Raw genomic sequence first — 17,346 nt, forward strand, 5'->3', positions numbered from 1 at the left:
AGAACTAAGTATTTATATTCCAAGTTCTTGAGGACTTTAATTGTGGTGGGAGCATTCTGCCCAGTTGTATTTTCCAAACATAGGTTAAAGGAAGATCCACATGGAAAACTGCTCTTCCCAGGCTTGAATGAGGTCTAATGAATTAACCAAATAGGAAAAGCAAAAGGGAGAGAGCCGGGGAGGGGAGTAGGGGCAATGTAGATATAGGTGGGGGGTTTTGCCTAATAAACACAGATTATTTTTTTCCCTCGAGAAAAAACTAACAGCTCCATGATTGACTCAAGGCAAGTCCCAAGGAAGGTGTCCAATAATGATATTGGCAATTAGTCCCCACTTCCAACCTGATAGTTCTACTTATCTGTCAAAATTCACATTTGACTTTATTCAGAAAATTGCTATAACTGACATACCACAAAACCAAGAAGTAGATCTCTTAAAACTGTCTGCACGCTTCTATCATTCCTAAAGCTCTGTTTGAAAAGAAAAGAAAAACACTGAAATAAGGACATTTCCTGACATCTCATCCTTACAGTCTAGAGAAAATATGGTGCGAAAGTGTAGCTCTCCCTTCAGCTCCTGCTAATGGGGCACTTCCTCTACTTAAATGCTTGTTAGCCAGTTAACTTTTCCTTTGCAAGAATCAGCTGTTATTTGCATACATGCACTTCCAGCCTTTGTTCCCAAGGCTGCAAGTGCATTAGGCTTTTCTTTCTCCTTAAGACGTTCTATAGTTGGGATTCCGCTGCTGACGCCCCAGGGAGCAATTACTCCGCGGAGGCTGGCCTCTTCTCCCTCTCCTGTCTTATCGTTTAACATGTTGGGCAGCACAAGTCTTCTCTGCAATGAAATTCTACTCGTACCCTGTCAAAATGATCACTTACCAGATAACGCGCAAGCAAAAAAGAGATTACTTCTGTACAAAACATTCCAATAGAGAGTGGGAAAGATATTTCGTGGGGAGAGCGGAGTTGCCGATGATGCAGTGCAACGGTTATGATGTTGGACTAGGGACTTAGCAGAGGCGAGTTCTAGTCACTCGGCCAGGAGGCTCACAGGATCAGTAGCAGACTTTGAGTCTAGCCTACCTCACAGGGTTCTAATGCTGAAAGAGAGAGGAAGAAGAGGATCTTGCTTGGAGGAAAGGTGGAACGTAAGCATGACAAAAAGTAACATGAATGCTGCAGTTCTACCTACCTGGAATCAGTCGCGTAAAAACTCAATGGGGCTTACTTATGAGTAGACCCATAAGGCTCAACACTGTAAGGGTACAATCCGTAGCTCCCCACTTACCTGAGAGAGCGCTCCATGGTACACCGTGGGGCTTAATTCTAAATTAACCCACAATCTCCTGGTAAATACCAGAGGTTTTTAATCCTTGTTTTGTCAAGGGCCACTGCTCAAGCTTGCTTGTGTGTGCAGTCCCAGGATGGGCAAAAGACTTCAGCTCCCAGAAGCTTGTCCCAACAAGAATGTGGAGTGTTCTCACAACTCACCCTTGTCTAGACAACCACACCTCCTTACCACCCCGTTGAAAGATTTTCCCCTCGGCTTTGCCTTTCCTGGTATCCTTCTGGATCTCTTCAAGACCACGTTGAAGAGAAAAAAAGCCATGTTACTTGGTTATTACCAAACGTTAAGTGAGGCACCTTGTTTGGCACGATGCAAGCTTGCGATTTTTCCACTATGTATCCTGAAGGATAGTAGAAAGGACAGTGGATAGGCATCTTTTATCGCTGAATATATGTGGTTATGTTCACACCTGACAGCACTTGGATGCAATTTGTGGTTGTACTGAATAAAAGGGACACCTTTGCCTTATTTTTAATAGCTGTCCAACAGAGACCTGGAATCTTCTGTTGGAATTGTTTCCACCTAAACCAGGGGTGGGGAACATCTGTAGGCAGAAGGGCTGCATTCACTTTCAGAGAAGATCTTGAGGCTCTTTCCAGTGCAGCTGCATGCAAAGACAAGGGGGTGCAGCTGAAACCAAAGGGGTGAGGCCAGAAATGCCAACATGTGTATGCTCTTTTAAGGCTATGGACTGCTCAAAACAGAGCCTTTGGAGAAGCATTTCAACCTTGGAGGTTTTTCAAGCTGTTTTTCTGAATGTGATCCACTGTATTTTATTTTGGCATACCAGGTTAGAATTTTTTTCCTATAATGTATTGTATTCAGGCATACTAGCATATTACAGAACTTCCAAAGAAATCCCAGAACTTCAGGGAGGCATTGACTTTTACATTGCTTTATCCATCTCCCCTGTAAGGTGTGGTTTGGCCCTTGGCCTTGAAGGATGGACTCTGAATTGTTCAGTATCAGCCACTTCCTGTGATGGGGCTTGGTCTTTGGTCTCCTGGCTCTGAATTGCACCAGCCTCCCATCAGGCTCCTTGGACATATGCGCGGGTGCTTCTGCCATGACCGAATTCACTACTCTGCACTCTTGCCAGAGTTGGCAGGGCTGCACAGGGCAAGAGAACATACGGAGTTGCTTTCCAGCCAGCCACACCATCGGTTCATCTGCACCTCCTGTGCCTACGACATCAAGCCGGCTTCCCCCCTCTCCCCTCGCCCGACCACTCCGTGCTTAACTTCCAGAGCATAGGAAGACTCAAAAAGGGGAAACTCATGGTGCCCACTGTTTTGTTGGTCTAATAAAGGGATGGCCAGACTGTGGGTTTTCAGAATTTTCCTGAGGAATGTTATGGGACTTTTTGTTTTGTTGTCTTGCACAGGCAAGGACTCACCTGCACCTCTTTCCCAGGGCTGTCACTAGAATCCCTTTGAGTACAAAATGCCACAGATTTGGCTGTGAGCCTTCGGCATGCAAAGCATCCACTCCGTCTCTGAACCGGCAGAACACTCTCTTCCTTGGACCACAGCTTAAAAACCAGAGACGGAGGACTCAGCATTGGGGAAGGCTGCCTTTTACACCCTATCAGGGAATTTATGGATTCTGCCAGTGAAATGTAGTATGCGCACAAAATTTAGGGAACCCAGTTTTAAACGAGCTTTTCTCCAAGTACGATGTTGTAATTGCAGAAACAAAGCAAAAAAAAAGTATATGTCCATCCCTTTGCAAAGAAAGTTAAAATTATAAATCACTTTGACAACTTACCTGATATGTACTGTTAGCCTGTAATTTAGAAACAGCCTCACAGTGCAATCCTATACTTGTCTAATCAGAAGAAAGGCCCATTGGATTGAATGGAGCTTATTCCCAGGATATCAGGGAAGTCTCGGTCTGGATTCTCATTCAAAACAAGGGCAATGATGCTCTAGCATGACATATTTGTATTCACTTAATCATCCTGATATTATAAATCTGATTAATTATTCGATAGAAAAGTGCCCAAATTGCCTGTCTCAGAAAAGTTATCTTCTCATCAGCTTGGAATGGATCCCTTCAGAAATATTTTGTGCGGGACACAGGCTTTGTGTTCTGAGGCTCCCAGCCTTTCCCAAGTTGATAAAAGCCCCGTGTCCCTCTGGAGCAAGCCTGGGACTTACCTAATGGTCAATCAACACTGGCAAAAGAACTGGGTGCCAGCAAACAGATGTGTCTTCACCTGATGCCTTTCTGCCTCTGTGTGATTTTTCCGACCAGACATCTGCCCCCAAAGAGCCACAGAAGCAGCCTACGTCTTGCCACTCCAATGAAGTTGCAAGAAAAGCAGTGTATGGGAAGATTCACCCATGCACACAAACTTCCTAACCTAGCATTCTCATGCACTTCAGAACCTCCACCTGCTTTAGATCACTCCAGAAAGATCCCTTCTTTTACCAAGTGATGAAGATACTAAAGCTTTTTAAAACATTTATTTATTCTTCATTAGATTTCTATCCCATTTTCCCCAATGAGCTCAAAGAGGCTTACATCATTCTCAACAACCCTGTGAGGTGGGTTGGGCTGAGAGTCCGTGACTGGGCCAGTCACCCAGCTGGCTCCATGGCTGAGCAAGGACAGGAACCCAAATCTCCCAAGTCCCAGTCCTGCACTCTTAACCACGACACACACTGGTCCCTGGAAGTGAGAACATGAAGAAATCAGCCTGCAGTTCTGCTCCCAGTGAAGGCTAAATGATGGACAGAGAGTTAAGACAGACATGGTGTTAATTGGGTGCAATCAATTTATGTGCTGCGGAGAGGGGTGCGCTTTAAATATGTCCTTTGGGGCAAGCTAATATGACCAAGCCAATAGCATGTGGGGAGGCTCCCCACCATGGTGCTGGTAAAAATCCCCCTTCTCTTCTATACACACACACAATCTCAGGGCAGGATACAATCTGTCAATAAAGCAATCAATTATTTATTTAAAACATTTCTATCCTGCCCTCAGCCAAGAAGGCTCCCAGAGTGATTTACATTAGAGATGTTGAAAAAATTCCCAACATATTTAAATGAGTTAGGATCTCTATGATTCCAAACTGCAGAGTTATTCAGACTCTGTGGATTTGTGGACTTTTAAAAAGACTTTCTGCAACTGTGTGCAAATAATTCTACAGAAATATTAGAGGTGAATGAAACCCACCAATGGAGAATGCATATTTTGAGTGCAAATAGAGATTTGGGAGAGATTGGCACATGTGCACAATTATGGAAGTGCATATTTGTACACTCTTGTACAAAAGTATATATACTTTTCAATGGGAACAGAAATTCAGGAAACTGAGAAACATTCATTTCCTTCAACAAAGCAATGGCAGAAGGAAAATGCCTGATCATCTGTAAAACACAGGCAGAACAAGTTCAACAAGCATGGTACAACCACAGTTTACATACACTCAGTCTCTGCCTGCAGTCTTCAACTGAAAAGGATGCAGCACAAGAAAAAAGGGATAAGAAAGGACAAGGAAAACTAAAACTCTTTCATAAAAATATAAAAATGATCAGCATCACTATAAAATCCATACTAACAATAAGCTGAGCAAATAAATCAAGCCAAGCTACAGTCAATGAGACCCAACAGTTTGGGAAAACAGTGGGGCCTTTGTTGCCAATACCAGCAATGTCCATGGAGAATGCATTCTGCAACAGTGGTACTTGTATGCTCACATGTTCTTACTGTCACGTCTAGCTCAGGTGTGCAAAATGAGGACAGAATGACATGCTTACAGCCTGAATTCAACTACACAGACTGGGCAGGTGTTAGGATCCAGGCTTGAACCCTGAGGATCTCAGGTAGACTTTAAGCTAAGTACACCACTCAGCAAAGCCGAAAAAGAGAAACGCAGAATAACCGGATAAGTTGTCTGTGCAAAGTAGTGCTGCACTGAATTTTTGCCAAACATTTGCATTCTATTGGACAGAAAAGTAACAACTTTGGAGGGAAATGTTCCTAGAAAAAGAAATGTTGGAGAAATTCTTAAGGGCACAGGAGGCACTGCTTGTGCTTACATTATTTATTGGACGTGCAAGGACTGTGTGTGTCATGTCTTTCATTGTACAATCATCTCTCCGGCAGCTTCTTTCACTTCAATTAAAGCTCAGTTCATCATGCAGGAACTTTCTCCCAGCATTTTTTTTCTTTTTAGTTCAGTTCAGGAAGTGTGGGCAGCAGGGGATGCTGCAAGGACTGAACAGTGCTGTAGGAAAAAAATCTGCAATACCTTTACTCACCTTGCAACAGTGAAAAATACTAGCAAAAGATATCCTAAAGCAACCAAAGAATGAAGCAAGAAGAATAAAGGGGGAGAAGCTTCTTTCATGGGGGAGAAAGATATTGAGGAAATTGGAGGACAGCTCTCAGCAAAGCGTTTCTCAGACTTTGATAGGTGAGAACTGAATGGCCAGACCATTCATTTATTCACTCTTACACACACACACACACACACACACACACACACACACACAGTTTTCCCAGGCTTTCATTTTGGATGGAGCACAAAATGCACTCAACGGGTGTGCGTTCTTGATCCCAGTAGCTCCCTTGACCAGCTCACTGAACTTCAGCCCCACTTGACCTTGTTGAAATCCTTGCCAATATGACAATGCAAGAGAGTTAGGATGCAATCCAGTGGGTGTTTGGATGGAAAACTGTCTACAACCTATTTTTAAGTTTTAAGCTATTATTCAAGTTTATCCTATTCCCAGTGATTGGGTCTCAAAGTTGCAGAATTCTTTTCTGTTTAAACACTCAGAAGCTTATGGAAGGAAGAGCTGGAAGAGCAGCAGAAGTGAATCTTTGTCTCCTCGCTGTGCATTTTCACTACACAACATAGGAGAGAAGGAAGCTGGAGTGGTACCAGGCCATCTTGTACCCTGGTCCACGAGTCACACCCTTTCCCCCCTCTGAGGTTGCTTCTCAGCCCTTGAGAGCAGCTAATGCTGATTCTTTCCACAATAACTGCAAATCTAAGCTCTCCTAGCTCTAAGCCCTTTCCCTTTACCACTCATGGGCTTTATTCTTTGCTTTATATCCCACCTTTCCGTCCGGGAGCTTGAGGTGATGTGCGTGGTTCTCCTGTCCCTTCTTTTAATCGTCGCAATAACCTTGTGTGGTAGGTGGAGAGAACACCGTTACACCAGGTTGTTCAGTGCGTTTCATGGCTGAGTTGGCTTGTACCTGAATCTCTCAGGTCCACAGCCCAACACTCTGTGACCACTATGCCACACTTCCTCACAGCACCACCAGTAGGACTGGTTACCTGAAGGAGCGCTTACATCCATATATGCCCGCCCGCCCCTTGAGATCTGCGGGAGAGGCCCTTCTCCGGGAACGCTCCGTGAAAGAAATTAGGAGGGTAGGTACCCGGAAGAGGGCTTTCTCTGTGGTGGCGCCCAATCTATGGAATGCGCTCCCCAGAGAGGTCCACCTGGCGCTGTCGTTATTTGTTTTTCGGCGCCAGGCGAAGACCTTTTTATTGAAACGTCATTTTAATTGTTAATATTATTTGCTTATTTTATCTGGCCAGGGTGACTTATTTTATATTGTTAATTTGTTGTATATGTGGATGTATTATATTTTATGTTGTGAGCCGCCCCGAGGCTTCAGCGAATGGGGCGGCATAGAAATGTTTTAAATAAATAAATAGGACAACCACGGAGCACACCTGTCCCCAAGAGAAACACGTTCTTCCTGCAGGTATGCCAAAGAAAGGGAGATGGGATCCCAGATATCAAAGTCAGGCATCCCCAGGGAGATTGGGTGTTCCAGAAACACCCTGGAAATGCATACCTGGATAATATGGGTCCCAAGCCCCACCAGTGCAAGGCATGCATGCACAGAAGGGCTGTTCCTCTGTATTCCAAAGCCATGGGCAGAGTAAAAAGCAGAGGACGACAACAGAAGTGATGGAACCCATGCGAGACCGTGTCCTGCATTGTGGCGAGTGGTACAAATGAGGAACTACCAGGGAACGAGGCCACGGCTCCGTGGCAGGGTGTGTGCATGACATGCAGAAGGTCCTGGGTGCGATTCCTGGAGTCTCTAGGTTGGATTAGGAAAGAATCTTGCCTGAAACTCTGGAGAGCTGCTGCCAGCCAGCGTGCAAAGTACCAAGCTAGGTGGGCCAGCCTCATAAGTGGCATTCTCTCTGTGCAGAGATCAATATGAATGGAAGGAAAGCACCATGATATGTGCAGTACATACAAAGCATGGGGAGAAGGTGACAGATGAAAGATACTGCCTAGTACAGGAAACTCAGAGCATGAAGTCCCTTTGATTTTAATGCAAAAGCACAGCCAACCATTTAAAGAAGCTTTTGCAAGTATTTTAACACTTAAGTTTGATTATTATAGTTCTTATTTGAGTGCTTTTAAGCTTTAGGCTGGTGTGTCTATTAGCTGAATCTTATTGTTTGTACTGGAATATTATTTGTATATATGTTGTGTGTGTTGTGTTTTGTGGAATACCTAGAAAATATTATCTATGGAGCATTTAGGGCTTGATCCTATGCATGTTTAGACCAAAAAAAAATCTTACATGCTTCTTCCTATCTAAACATGCAGAGGATTGTGCCTTCAATCAACTAAATAATAATAATAATGGCATCTTGTATTTTTTCTTCACAAAGATTTGTCAGTTTAAGAATGAAGTTTACTTGGTAGTACAAATGAAAGTCAATGGGGCTTGTTTCCAAGTAAGCATTGTATGCATGTGTGCATGTATGTATATGTGTATGGTACATACACACACATCCAGTATGTATGTATTATCTGGAAGTAGTAAGTGTTCCACATGGTACTTCTGCATGGAAATGCAACCGAATCTCTTAGTACAGGTATTGGTGTACTTTAAAAATAGTACACCTCCATCTGGTGTTATTATCCTCATTATAGTAACACGAGGTAAATATTTAAACCCCATTTGCGGGTGCTGGCAATTATTAGTTTCTTGCAGGCCTGCTTGGCAAAGCCCCGCTTGAATTGGCGCCATGAAACTTACTCAGGGGTAAGTCGAGGCTGCTGCTCAGGCTAGACACGTTTACTCAGAAGTTCTGCATCACAGTCCCGCGGGGATTGCTGCTGCTGCTGCTGCTGCTGCAGATTAAACCAAATTAGAAAAAGAAAAAAATGAGGCGTTTAAGTACACACACATAACGTAGGAGGAAGCACGCTGCTCACTTTTCCCTGAGCGCGTCCGTCATTTCCCTTTTAACTAGGAGGCAGCCGGTGGAAGATTTAACTATTTCACAACTCAAGCAACCTTGCGCTTTTGGGAGGTAAGGCCCGGGGAGTCCGGGAAGCGAGGAGGGCTGGTTGCGCCCGAACAGAGTCGGTCGCGCAGAGATCGCAGCCCATCTGCGATCCAAAGCACCCAGCGAGGGGCGCCCAAGACGACGCCCGCGCCCGGCGGGACGTCCACTACGGGGCAGCGATGTCGGTTTTGCGCCACGTGTTGCGCTCCAACCACCTCCCGTCGGTTCAACGAGCGAGGCGATCGGCCGCTTCGGGAGCCGCGCCAGCGCTGTGCACTTTTGGTGGCGCTCCCACCCCCACCTGGACAAATCGCCCTCCGCGACAGAAAAGCCGCCGCCGCCGCCGCCCCTTCCGTCACCCTCCAGGCGCAGCGCAACCCCCGTTCCCGCGACGGCAGCAATTACGGCCCCAGCGTGAGCTCCGTGCAAGCGCGAAATGAAACAGCGGATCAATTAAAAAATAAACACTCCATCGGAAAACGAGGACAACCCCCTGGGACGGCCTAACAGGCGCAAATGAACCTGCCAGGCAGGCTGCCTGCCCCCTTCCCTTCCCTCCTCCTCCTCCGCGCTTAAGGTGGCGCGCCAGGGCGGGCGGAGGGGCGGAGCGGGCTCCGGAAGCAGCGAGCAACAGGTGCGCGCGCGCCGGAGCGGGCCGTGGCCGCGCGCGCCTGGGGCCCTTTTTTGCACCGCTAGCGCGGCGCCCACCGAGGACGCAGTCCCGGGACCGGTTTTCCAGAGGCAGAGAAATGTGAATCCACTTGATGCTGTTGTGAATTCCTCTGACATCTGCAGAGTACTAGGGCAGCACTGTGCAAAACTGGAAAGATGTGCCAGACAGAGAACTGGTGAGCCAACAGGTTGAAGGATCCTACCCGAAGTACCTGCTTTGGAATGGAAAGCCATTCTTCAGCTTTAAAGACGGAAAAGTCCATTGGCCTGCTATCCTCGTCAGATGGCCAGCATTTTCCACCTTCGCATTTGTCCTTAGGTATGGGTCCTCCCTCAAACGCATACATCCTACCATCAACTCCACGTAACTTGCATTCCTTCTGTGAAACCAAGCCTGTGGTGTCACTTTCTGGATCTCGTCAAGTCTTGATTTGTTTCATAATCTTCACATGCATCTCCATCAGTGATACATGAAAAAGTTAGACTGAGACCTAGTCATCCTTACAGTAGACCCAATGAAGCCAGAGGCTTCGGCGAATGGGGTGGCATAAAAATGTTTTAATAAATAAAATAAAATAAGTGGGTGTGAAAGAGCCCAGGGTGCCAACTGGAAGTGCAGTAACTCTTTGGTCCATTTTTCCTCTCCCTCCTGACATGCCCTGCCAGCCCCCCCCCCCCCAAGTTCCAGTTATAAGCTGGGTGGCACTGGGGAAGGAGGAGACTTGGCCTTCAAGTTGCAGCTCTGAGATTGCAGGAGCCCAGAGATGGGGCTCTGAAGAACCCCGTGCCTCCCAAATGCTGTCAGGAAGGCAGAGGACTGTGTCCCTAATTCCTTATTGCTGAACTGTTTCACTTAAAATTAAATTATAAAAATGTCACAAGTGATCTACTATGGAGGAGGAACCTTGGCAGAAGAGTCATTTCTCCCGATGTACTCCTTTCTTTTCTCTCTCACTGACCTGGTTCACACATAATGACAATCCAGAGTATGGATTCTTGCCTTACCAAGAGTTTACCCAGGATTTGCCTGCCAAACCACAACACATACTTTGGTGTTTTTGTTTTCAGTACCTGGGTTGATTCCCCCCATTATATGGTCCAACCCTGTATACCAAATGCCACTGTGGTATAGCAGTCCCAGCCTGTAGAGCAGTGGGAAGGACGGGGGTTAAACTCTCTTGCTTATCCACTCTGTAGCCTAGCGAAACAACCCACAGACAGCTCTGGGCTCACATGTAATGGCAATCCATCACAAAACTACATCCCCAAAATAAACTGTGCTTTCTCTTCCTGGGTTGTTCATGGTTAACAATTCATATTTAACCCATAGTTTTTGGGTTTGCAAGTAACAATAACCTAGCACTCCACAAGCCACATTCAGGTTTTCCTATGTATGAACCAGGTGGTTACAATCCTGAGCAGACAGGGTTGCTCAGAGATAGGCTTGGAGGTTAGGGGAAGTCAATGACAGCAGGAGACCATTTCTACTCAAAATGATTTTAAAGAAGTTTTCCCTCAAACCGCAAATTCCCAGGTGGAACAGTAGAACAAGCACTGCTCATCTCTGTATGCTCATCAGCCTGACAATTGGTGGTGAGCTGGCAGGAAGTCAAATGAAGGGCAAGTTTGGAAATGATGTGAGTGTAGTGAGGTGGGTCTGTGTCATCACTAAAAGAAGTTAGGAAAAAATCTTTATGGGAGTTAAATACCATCAAAATAAATGGGATTTACTTCTGCTTAATGTGTTTATCATGGGAGCCATTCAGCAAGCTCATTAAGAACACCCAAATCCCATTTATTTTGATGGAGCTTAGCCTCACCAAGAGATAACAGATTGAATCTGGGACCTGTTTTCTGATGGCCAAAGGCTGCTGATCACAAAAAGGGCATCTACCTGATTGGGGGGAGAGGTTCCCCTTATCCCCCTGCATCTCAGTTCACCCCATTCAGCAGGTCTGCCAGTCCCCCAAGTAGCATTTCTGGGGGCATGGAAGGGACCCTTAGGGGAAGTGGGTGGGAAGTCCACTTTCAGAGATCTAGTTCAATAGCCAAGCTCCACATCCAACCCAGTGTTTCTCAGACCTCTGCCTAAATTGTCATCCATCCCATCTCTTTGAAAATGAGTCTTACAGTTGTTTCCCTGCTTCCAAAAGAAAGTGAGAGAGCAAAAAGATGTTTTCTCAAATACCATCCATGCTCATAGGGCTTCCCAGAGCTGACAACACACAACAGAGACTTGCCCCAATGAGCTTACAAACAAAAACGGATACAGCAGGGAGAAGGGAGGAAGAGGAAAGAAAACTGACATTCTGTTCCATATGCTTCCTTTTGGGAATAAGAGTGAGTTAATGCAGCCCTCCACCAAACTTCCAACCTCCAGCCCGTTTTTTCTCTGAAAAGGTGGCTTTGGGGGAGGGATTTGAGCAGGGAAAAATGGCATGCTGCAAACACACACACACACACACACACACACACACACACACGGTCACTCCACACTGCCGTGACTGCCAAGCCATTGCTGCATCACAAGCAGCTTCTCCAGCCATTCTGACATCGCTCAAACTACAGCAACCTTATCACAAGGTGGTGCCCTCCATTTGAGTGGGGCTACAGCTCCCTCAGCCTGACAGCGAGCCATGTTATCCAAGGATGATGGGACCTCTAGCCCTGAATATCTGCACTCACTAGGCTGGGGAACGCAAACATTCCAAGTCCCACCAAGATATGAAGAACGGGTGGAAAATGCCTTTCAGAGTTGCAGAATTTGCACCAGGTGACCACTGGGAAGCTGTTTGCAAAGTGAGGTGTATTAAATCATTCATTAAATCAAGCCCCCATGCCCATTGGCTCGATCTAGTTTTGCAGAAATCCCAGAGATTTAAGTATAAAGTGAACAGAGAACCTGCTTGTCGGGGGCCGGAGGATTTCATTATAACAATTAAATTCGGGATTCTGTTCAGCTCTGCGAGCGACAGAAAGCAAGAGCCCGAGCCAAGGACCGGAAACAGGTCTTGAATTTGTGTCTTGTCTGAGCAGAATCATTTTCATAACTTACCTGCCAAGTGTTAAGTGAACTATTTACACCTACTCCCCCCCCCCAAAAAAAAAAGCACACGCACGCAGACTCTTAAAGGGCCAGGAGCGCCAATCCCCTTCCAAGCACGGAGCAGTCCGGGATCCACCTTAAGGGAGAGGACTGGGGGGGGTCACCGTTCCCCGCCCGGAGCCCTCGTGATAGGTAGCTGGGGCAGGCGAGGCGGGGCCTGGCATCCTTCACTATAAATAACCCTGGGAGCGCGGCCACCGGATTGGCGCTGCTGGAGCCGGAGAGCGAGAAGTTGCGCGGACGGGACCGTGGTGGTTGCGCGCCGCCTGCGAAGCCGCTCAGGTGGCAGCGCGAGAGCGTGCGCTGCAAGTCGCCCGCGGCGCTGCGGGCACCGGCGCTCCGCGAGGGAGAGCCCGATCGGCTCGGCGGCGGGCCGCTGGCTCCGGGGCAGCGTGGAGCGGCCGCCGCCGCCGCCTCTCCCGCGCTTCTCAGCCATCTTGACACGGCACGGCCAGGGCGAAAGTTGCGGAAAGCGAGGAGGAGCGGCCGCCGCCGCCGCGCGGAGTCGCCGCTCCTGCGACAAAGGCGGGCGCGGGAGATGAGCGCGGGACGCCTGGAAGCCGACTGAGCCGCGCGAGAGGGAAGCCCGCGCCCCGCGGGGCGCCGGCGCCGCCGCTCCTCCTGTCCGTCTCGGCCCGGGCGGAACGCGGACTTGCTGCGAGGGAGGCAGCGCTCCGGAGGCTGGGAGGCGAGCTGGCGCTTGGAGCGGCGGCGGCGCGACCCGGCGTGGAGACCGTCTTGGCGCGACCGGTGGCGGCGGCGACCGCACGAGAAGGACAAGCGTGGCCGACGCGCTCTCTGCCGGAGGAGCCCGCCAGGACGTGCTGCCGCCGCCTTCGCCCCTCCTGCCCGAGCATGGAGCTGAGTTACCTGTTGGCGCTCGCCTTCCTGCCGCTCCTGCTGCCCGCCTGGTCGCCGCTGCAGCCGCGCGCTAGCTGCGCCGCCTCTGCCGCCGCCGCCGCGGCCGGTGCCTCGTCGTCGTCGTCGTCGTCCGCGGCGGCGGGGGCGTCCGCCTCCGCCTCGTCGGCCAAGGAGCTGTCGTGCCAGGAGATCACCGTGCCGCTGTGCAAAGGCATCGGCTACAATTACACGTACATGCCCAACCAGTTCAACCACGACACGCAGGACGAGGCGGGGCTGGAGGTGCACCAGTTCTGGCCCCTGGTGGAGATCCAGTGCTCGGCCGACCTGCGCTTCTTCCTGTGCAGCATGTACACGCCCATCTGCCTGGAGGACTACAAGAAGCCGCTGCCGCCCTGCCGCAGCGTGTGCGAGCGCGCCAAGGCCGGCTGCGCGCCGCTGATGCGCCAGTACGGCTTCGCCTGGCCCGACCGCATGCGCTGCGACCGCCTGCCGGAGCAGGGCAACCCGGACACGCTGTGCATGGACTACAACCGCACCGACCTCGCCACGGCCGCGCCGCCGCCCGCGCCGCCGCAGCAGCCCAAGCCGCCGCACCGCAAGCCCGGGGGAGGCGGCGCGGGCAGGAGCCCTGGCGCCGCCGTGCCGCCGCCGGCCGCCGAGCCGCCCCTGCGCAAGGCTCGCCCGGCCGCTCCCTGCGAGCCGGGCTGCCAGTGCCGGGCGCCCATGGTGTCGGTCTCCAGCGAGCGCCACCCGCTCTACAACCGCGTCAAGACGGGCCAGATCGCCAACTGCGCCCTGCCCTGCCACAACCCGTACTTCAGCCCGGACGAGCGCGCCTTCACCGCCTTCTGGATCGGCTTGTGGTCCATCCTGTGCTTCATCTCCACCTTCGCCACCGTCTCCACCTTCCTCATCGACATGGAGCGCTTCAAGTACCCGGAGAGGCCCATCATCTTCCTCGCCGCCTGCTACCTCTTCGTCTCCTTGGGCTACCTGGTGCGTCTGGTTGCCGGCCACGAGAAAGTGGCGTGCAGCGGCGGGGCGGCCGCAGCGGGAGCAGGGCCGGCGGGCACGTCGGGGGGCGCTGCCGGAGCTGCTGCGGCAGCGGCTGCTGTAGGAGGGCGCGGGGCCGCCGGGGGCGCCACTGAGCTCCAGCCGGAGCTGGCGGTGGCGGAGCACGTGCGCTACGAGAGCACAGGCCCCGCCTTGTGCACGGTGGTCTTCCTGCTGGTGTACTTCTTCGGCATGGCCAGCTCCATCTGGTGGGTCATCCTGTCCCTGACCTGGTTCCTGGCAGCTGGCATGAAGTGGGGCAACGAAGCCATCGCGGGCTATGCCCAGTACTTCCACCTGGCGGCTTGGCTGCTGCCCAGCGTCAAGTCCATTGCCGTGCTGGCCCTCAGCTCGGTGGACGGGGACCCCGTGGCCGGCATCTGCTACGTGGGCAACCAGAGCCTGGAGAACCTGCGGGGCTTTGTGTTGGCTCCCCTGCTCATCTACCTGGCCATCGGCTCCATGTTCCTGCTGGCCGGCTTCGTGTCGCTCTTCCGCATCCGGAGCGTCATCAAGCAGCAGGGGGGGCCCACCAAGACGCACAAGCTGGAGAAGCTCATGATCCGCCTGGGCCTCTTCACGGTGCTCTACACCGTGCCGGCCGCCAGCGTGGTGGCCTGCCTCTTCTACGAGCAGCACAACCGCCCCCGCTGGGAGGCCACGCACAACTGCCCCTGCCTGCGGGACCAGCAGCCCGACCAGGCCCGCCGCCCGGACTACGCGGTGTTCATGCTCAAGTACTTCATGTGCCTTGTGGTGGGCATCACATCAGGAGTGTGGGTCTGGTCAGGGAAGACTCTGGAGTCCTGGAAGGCACTTTGCACCCGCTGCTGCTGGGCCAGCAAGGGGACCGCCACCATCGCGGGCGGCATCGGCCCCGTCGGCAGCAGTGGCGGCGTCGGAGGGGGCGTGGTGACTGCGGCCGCCGTGGGCGGGCTGGGGGGCGGCGGGGGTTCCATGTACAGTGACGTCAGCACTGGCTTGACATGGAGGTCCGGCACTGCCAGCTCAGTTTCCTACCCGAAACAGATGCCCTTGTCCCAGGTATAAAAGGGGAGAGGGCAGGAGCGGATGCAGCCAACTCTTTTCCCCGCCCCTTCACAAGCGAGCTTCCTAACGGCCTCCTCGTGCGCAGGACAGTGTGGCTGCAGGAGGCTCCCAAGTGCCAGACCCGCTCCCTCGGCCTCGGCCTGTCCCTTTCCCAGCGCCTCCTCTCAGTCAGACATCCAGGGAGCCTAGATTCTTCAGGGCACCAGCTCCTAAGGTGGACCGAGGAAACTGAAGGCTGTCTGGACCAGAGCTGACTTCAGCAGCTCCTTCAGCTAGCAGGAGCCTCCTTTGTTTGCTTGGGGCTTCTCTGTTTGTGATTTCTCCTTCCTTCACACTCGGAGGAGACAACGTCAAAACATAGATGTCTGATAGGACTGCAGGGGCTTGGGGAGACTTTTGAAGAATTTCCTTTCTATTAAAACAAAACAAAACTGGCAGATGCCTTAAACACATTCAAACCATGTCTTAATGATACACCCCCAATAAATACGGGTTTCTTATGTTAAAGGATGTATTTATATAATTATTTGGTACCTTGTGCAAAACATGTAAAATATGTATATAGTCCAAATACTATACAGTCTGTAAATTTTTTTGTTAAAGAAAAAGTTTAGAGGCTCACCATCACTGCTCCCTCCTGAGAGCAAATATTTGAGTATTCTATTTTGTCAATAAAACAATGATAAATTGTTTGGGAAGGGGGAACATGTCCCCTCTTGCTGCCCTGATTTTTCCTGTGGGTTGACGTGCCATGCTGGGGGTGGGCAAGGGGCATATGATGTTCCGGGTGTTATCTCAGAGCACAGTTAACAAAAAATTCCACGAGAGGCTTCAAGGTTGAGGGTGTGGGAACCAGACCCCCCCCCCTCAACTTAATTCTTGGACTCTAATCCCCCTAATCAAGATGGGTTTTTGGCCATGAGGTCTGGGGCTGATGGATGCTGGAGTCAAACATCCTCTGTAGGGCCTCGGTTTTGCCCACCCCTGCTTTGGAGGTGGAAAGGAAACAAAAATGGGTTGGACAGATTGAACCATCTGTCACTGAAAAGCACATACAGATAGAGATGGGCAACTTGTGACCTGCTGATGTTGTTGAACTGCAGCTCCCAACAGCCTCACCAACATGCCCAGTAGTGAGGGATGCTGGGACTTGCAGGCTAGCAACTTCTGCCGGGCCACAAGCTGCCCACTTCCCCAATACGTCATTGCAGCCCAACAGTTCCTGCTGGGCGACTTGGGGTTCTCCAGCAGTTGCTTGACAGCACTCCTTGGACTGTGGAGATGGGAGGGATGGCTGTGGAATTCCAGACAGCTGTGGAACTGCCTGGAGAAAAGATGTTCCAAAGTTTTCATCCAAATTGTTCACGCCTCAAATACTTTTGTGGGCTCCCTTAAAGTAACCACTTTGAAAAGTTGCAGCTTTAATTCTGTGCCATCCTCTCTCACAAAGCCATGGTCATGACCCAGACCGGATAAACAAGGACGGGGCATTCAATTCCCTCATGCTTTGTTTTGACTTCTCCCAAATTAATGTTACTTTAGGAATGTGGGAGACATCCGTGCAACATTTTGCGTGTGTTTTCCATGCTTGTTTTGGTAAGCACTTGCTTCTTAGCCAGCAGAGGCAGAAATGTTGACACCATCTTTGGGTAGAAAAGGGAGCTGAGAATTCTACATATAATGCACTTAAGAGATAATGTGATCTTAACCTTTCATACTTACATACAGCAAATGTCTCTCTCCTAGGAGATGGGAATTGTCCTTCCATCAAGGCTAAAGCTAATTGATTGGAGTGGGTGGGGGGGGGGCTGTAGAATTAGCAGAATGCTTTAGAAAAGCGGTTGAACTTTTTACCTATCTACCCCCAGTGGCTCAGAACATCTCTTCTTTTTAAAGAGGAACTAAATGAATAGGGTTAATCTGTAGGGATCTTGGTTCCTTTTGAGGCTGGCAAAAACTTTGA

General features: G+C 50.3%; 1 protein-coding gene across 1 annotated transcript; it reads left to right on the forward strand.

Annotated features, from left to right (window-relative positions):
* Positions 1 to 13,397: 13,397 nt before the first annotated feature.
* On the forward strand, positions 13,398 to 15,908 carry FZD8 (frizzled class receptor 8; the record flags this gene model as incomplete). Its single annotated transcript, XM_044425012.1, has 1 exon — positions 13,398 to 15,908. A coding segment is annotated over one exon (1,986 nt), but the record flags the coding sequence as incomplete, so codon positions are not given.
* Positions 15,909 to 17,346: the final 1,438 nt, after the last annotated feature.

Source organism: Varanus komodoensis, unplaced genomic scaffold (genome assembly GCF_004798865.1).
Source record: "Varanus komodoensis strain SLA01 unplaced genomic scaffold, ASM479886v1 scaffold15, whole genome shotgun sequence".
Taxonomy (NCBI): domain Eukaryota; kingdom Metazoa; phylum Chordata; class Lepidosauria; order Squamata; family Varanidae; genus Varanus; species Varanus komodoensis.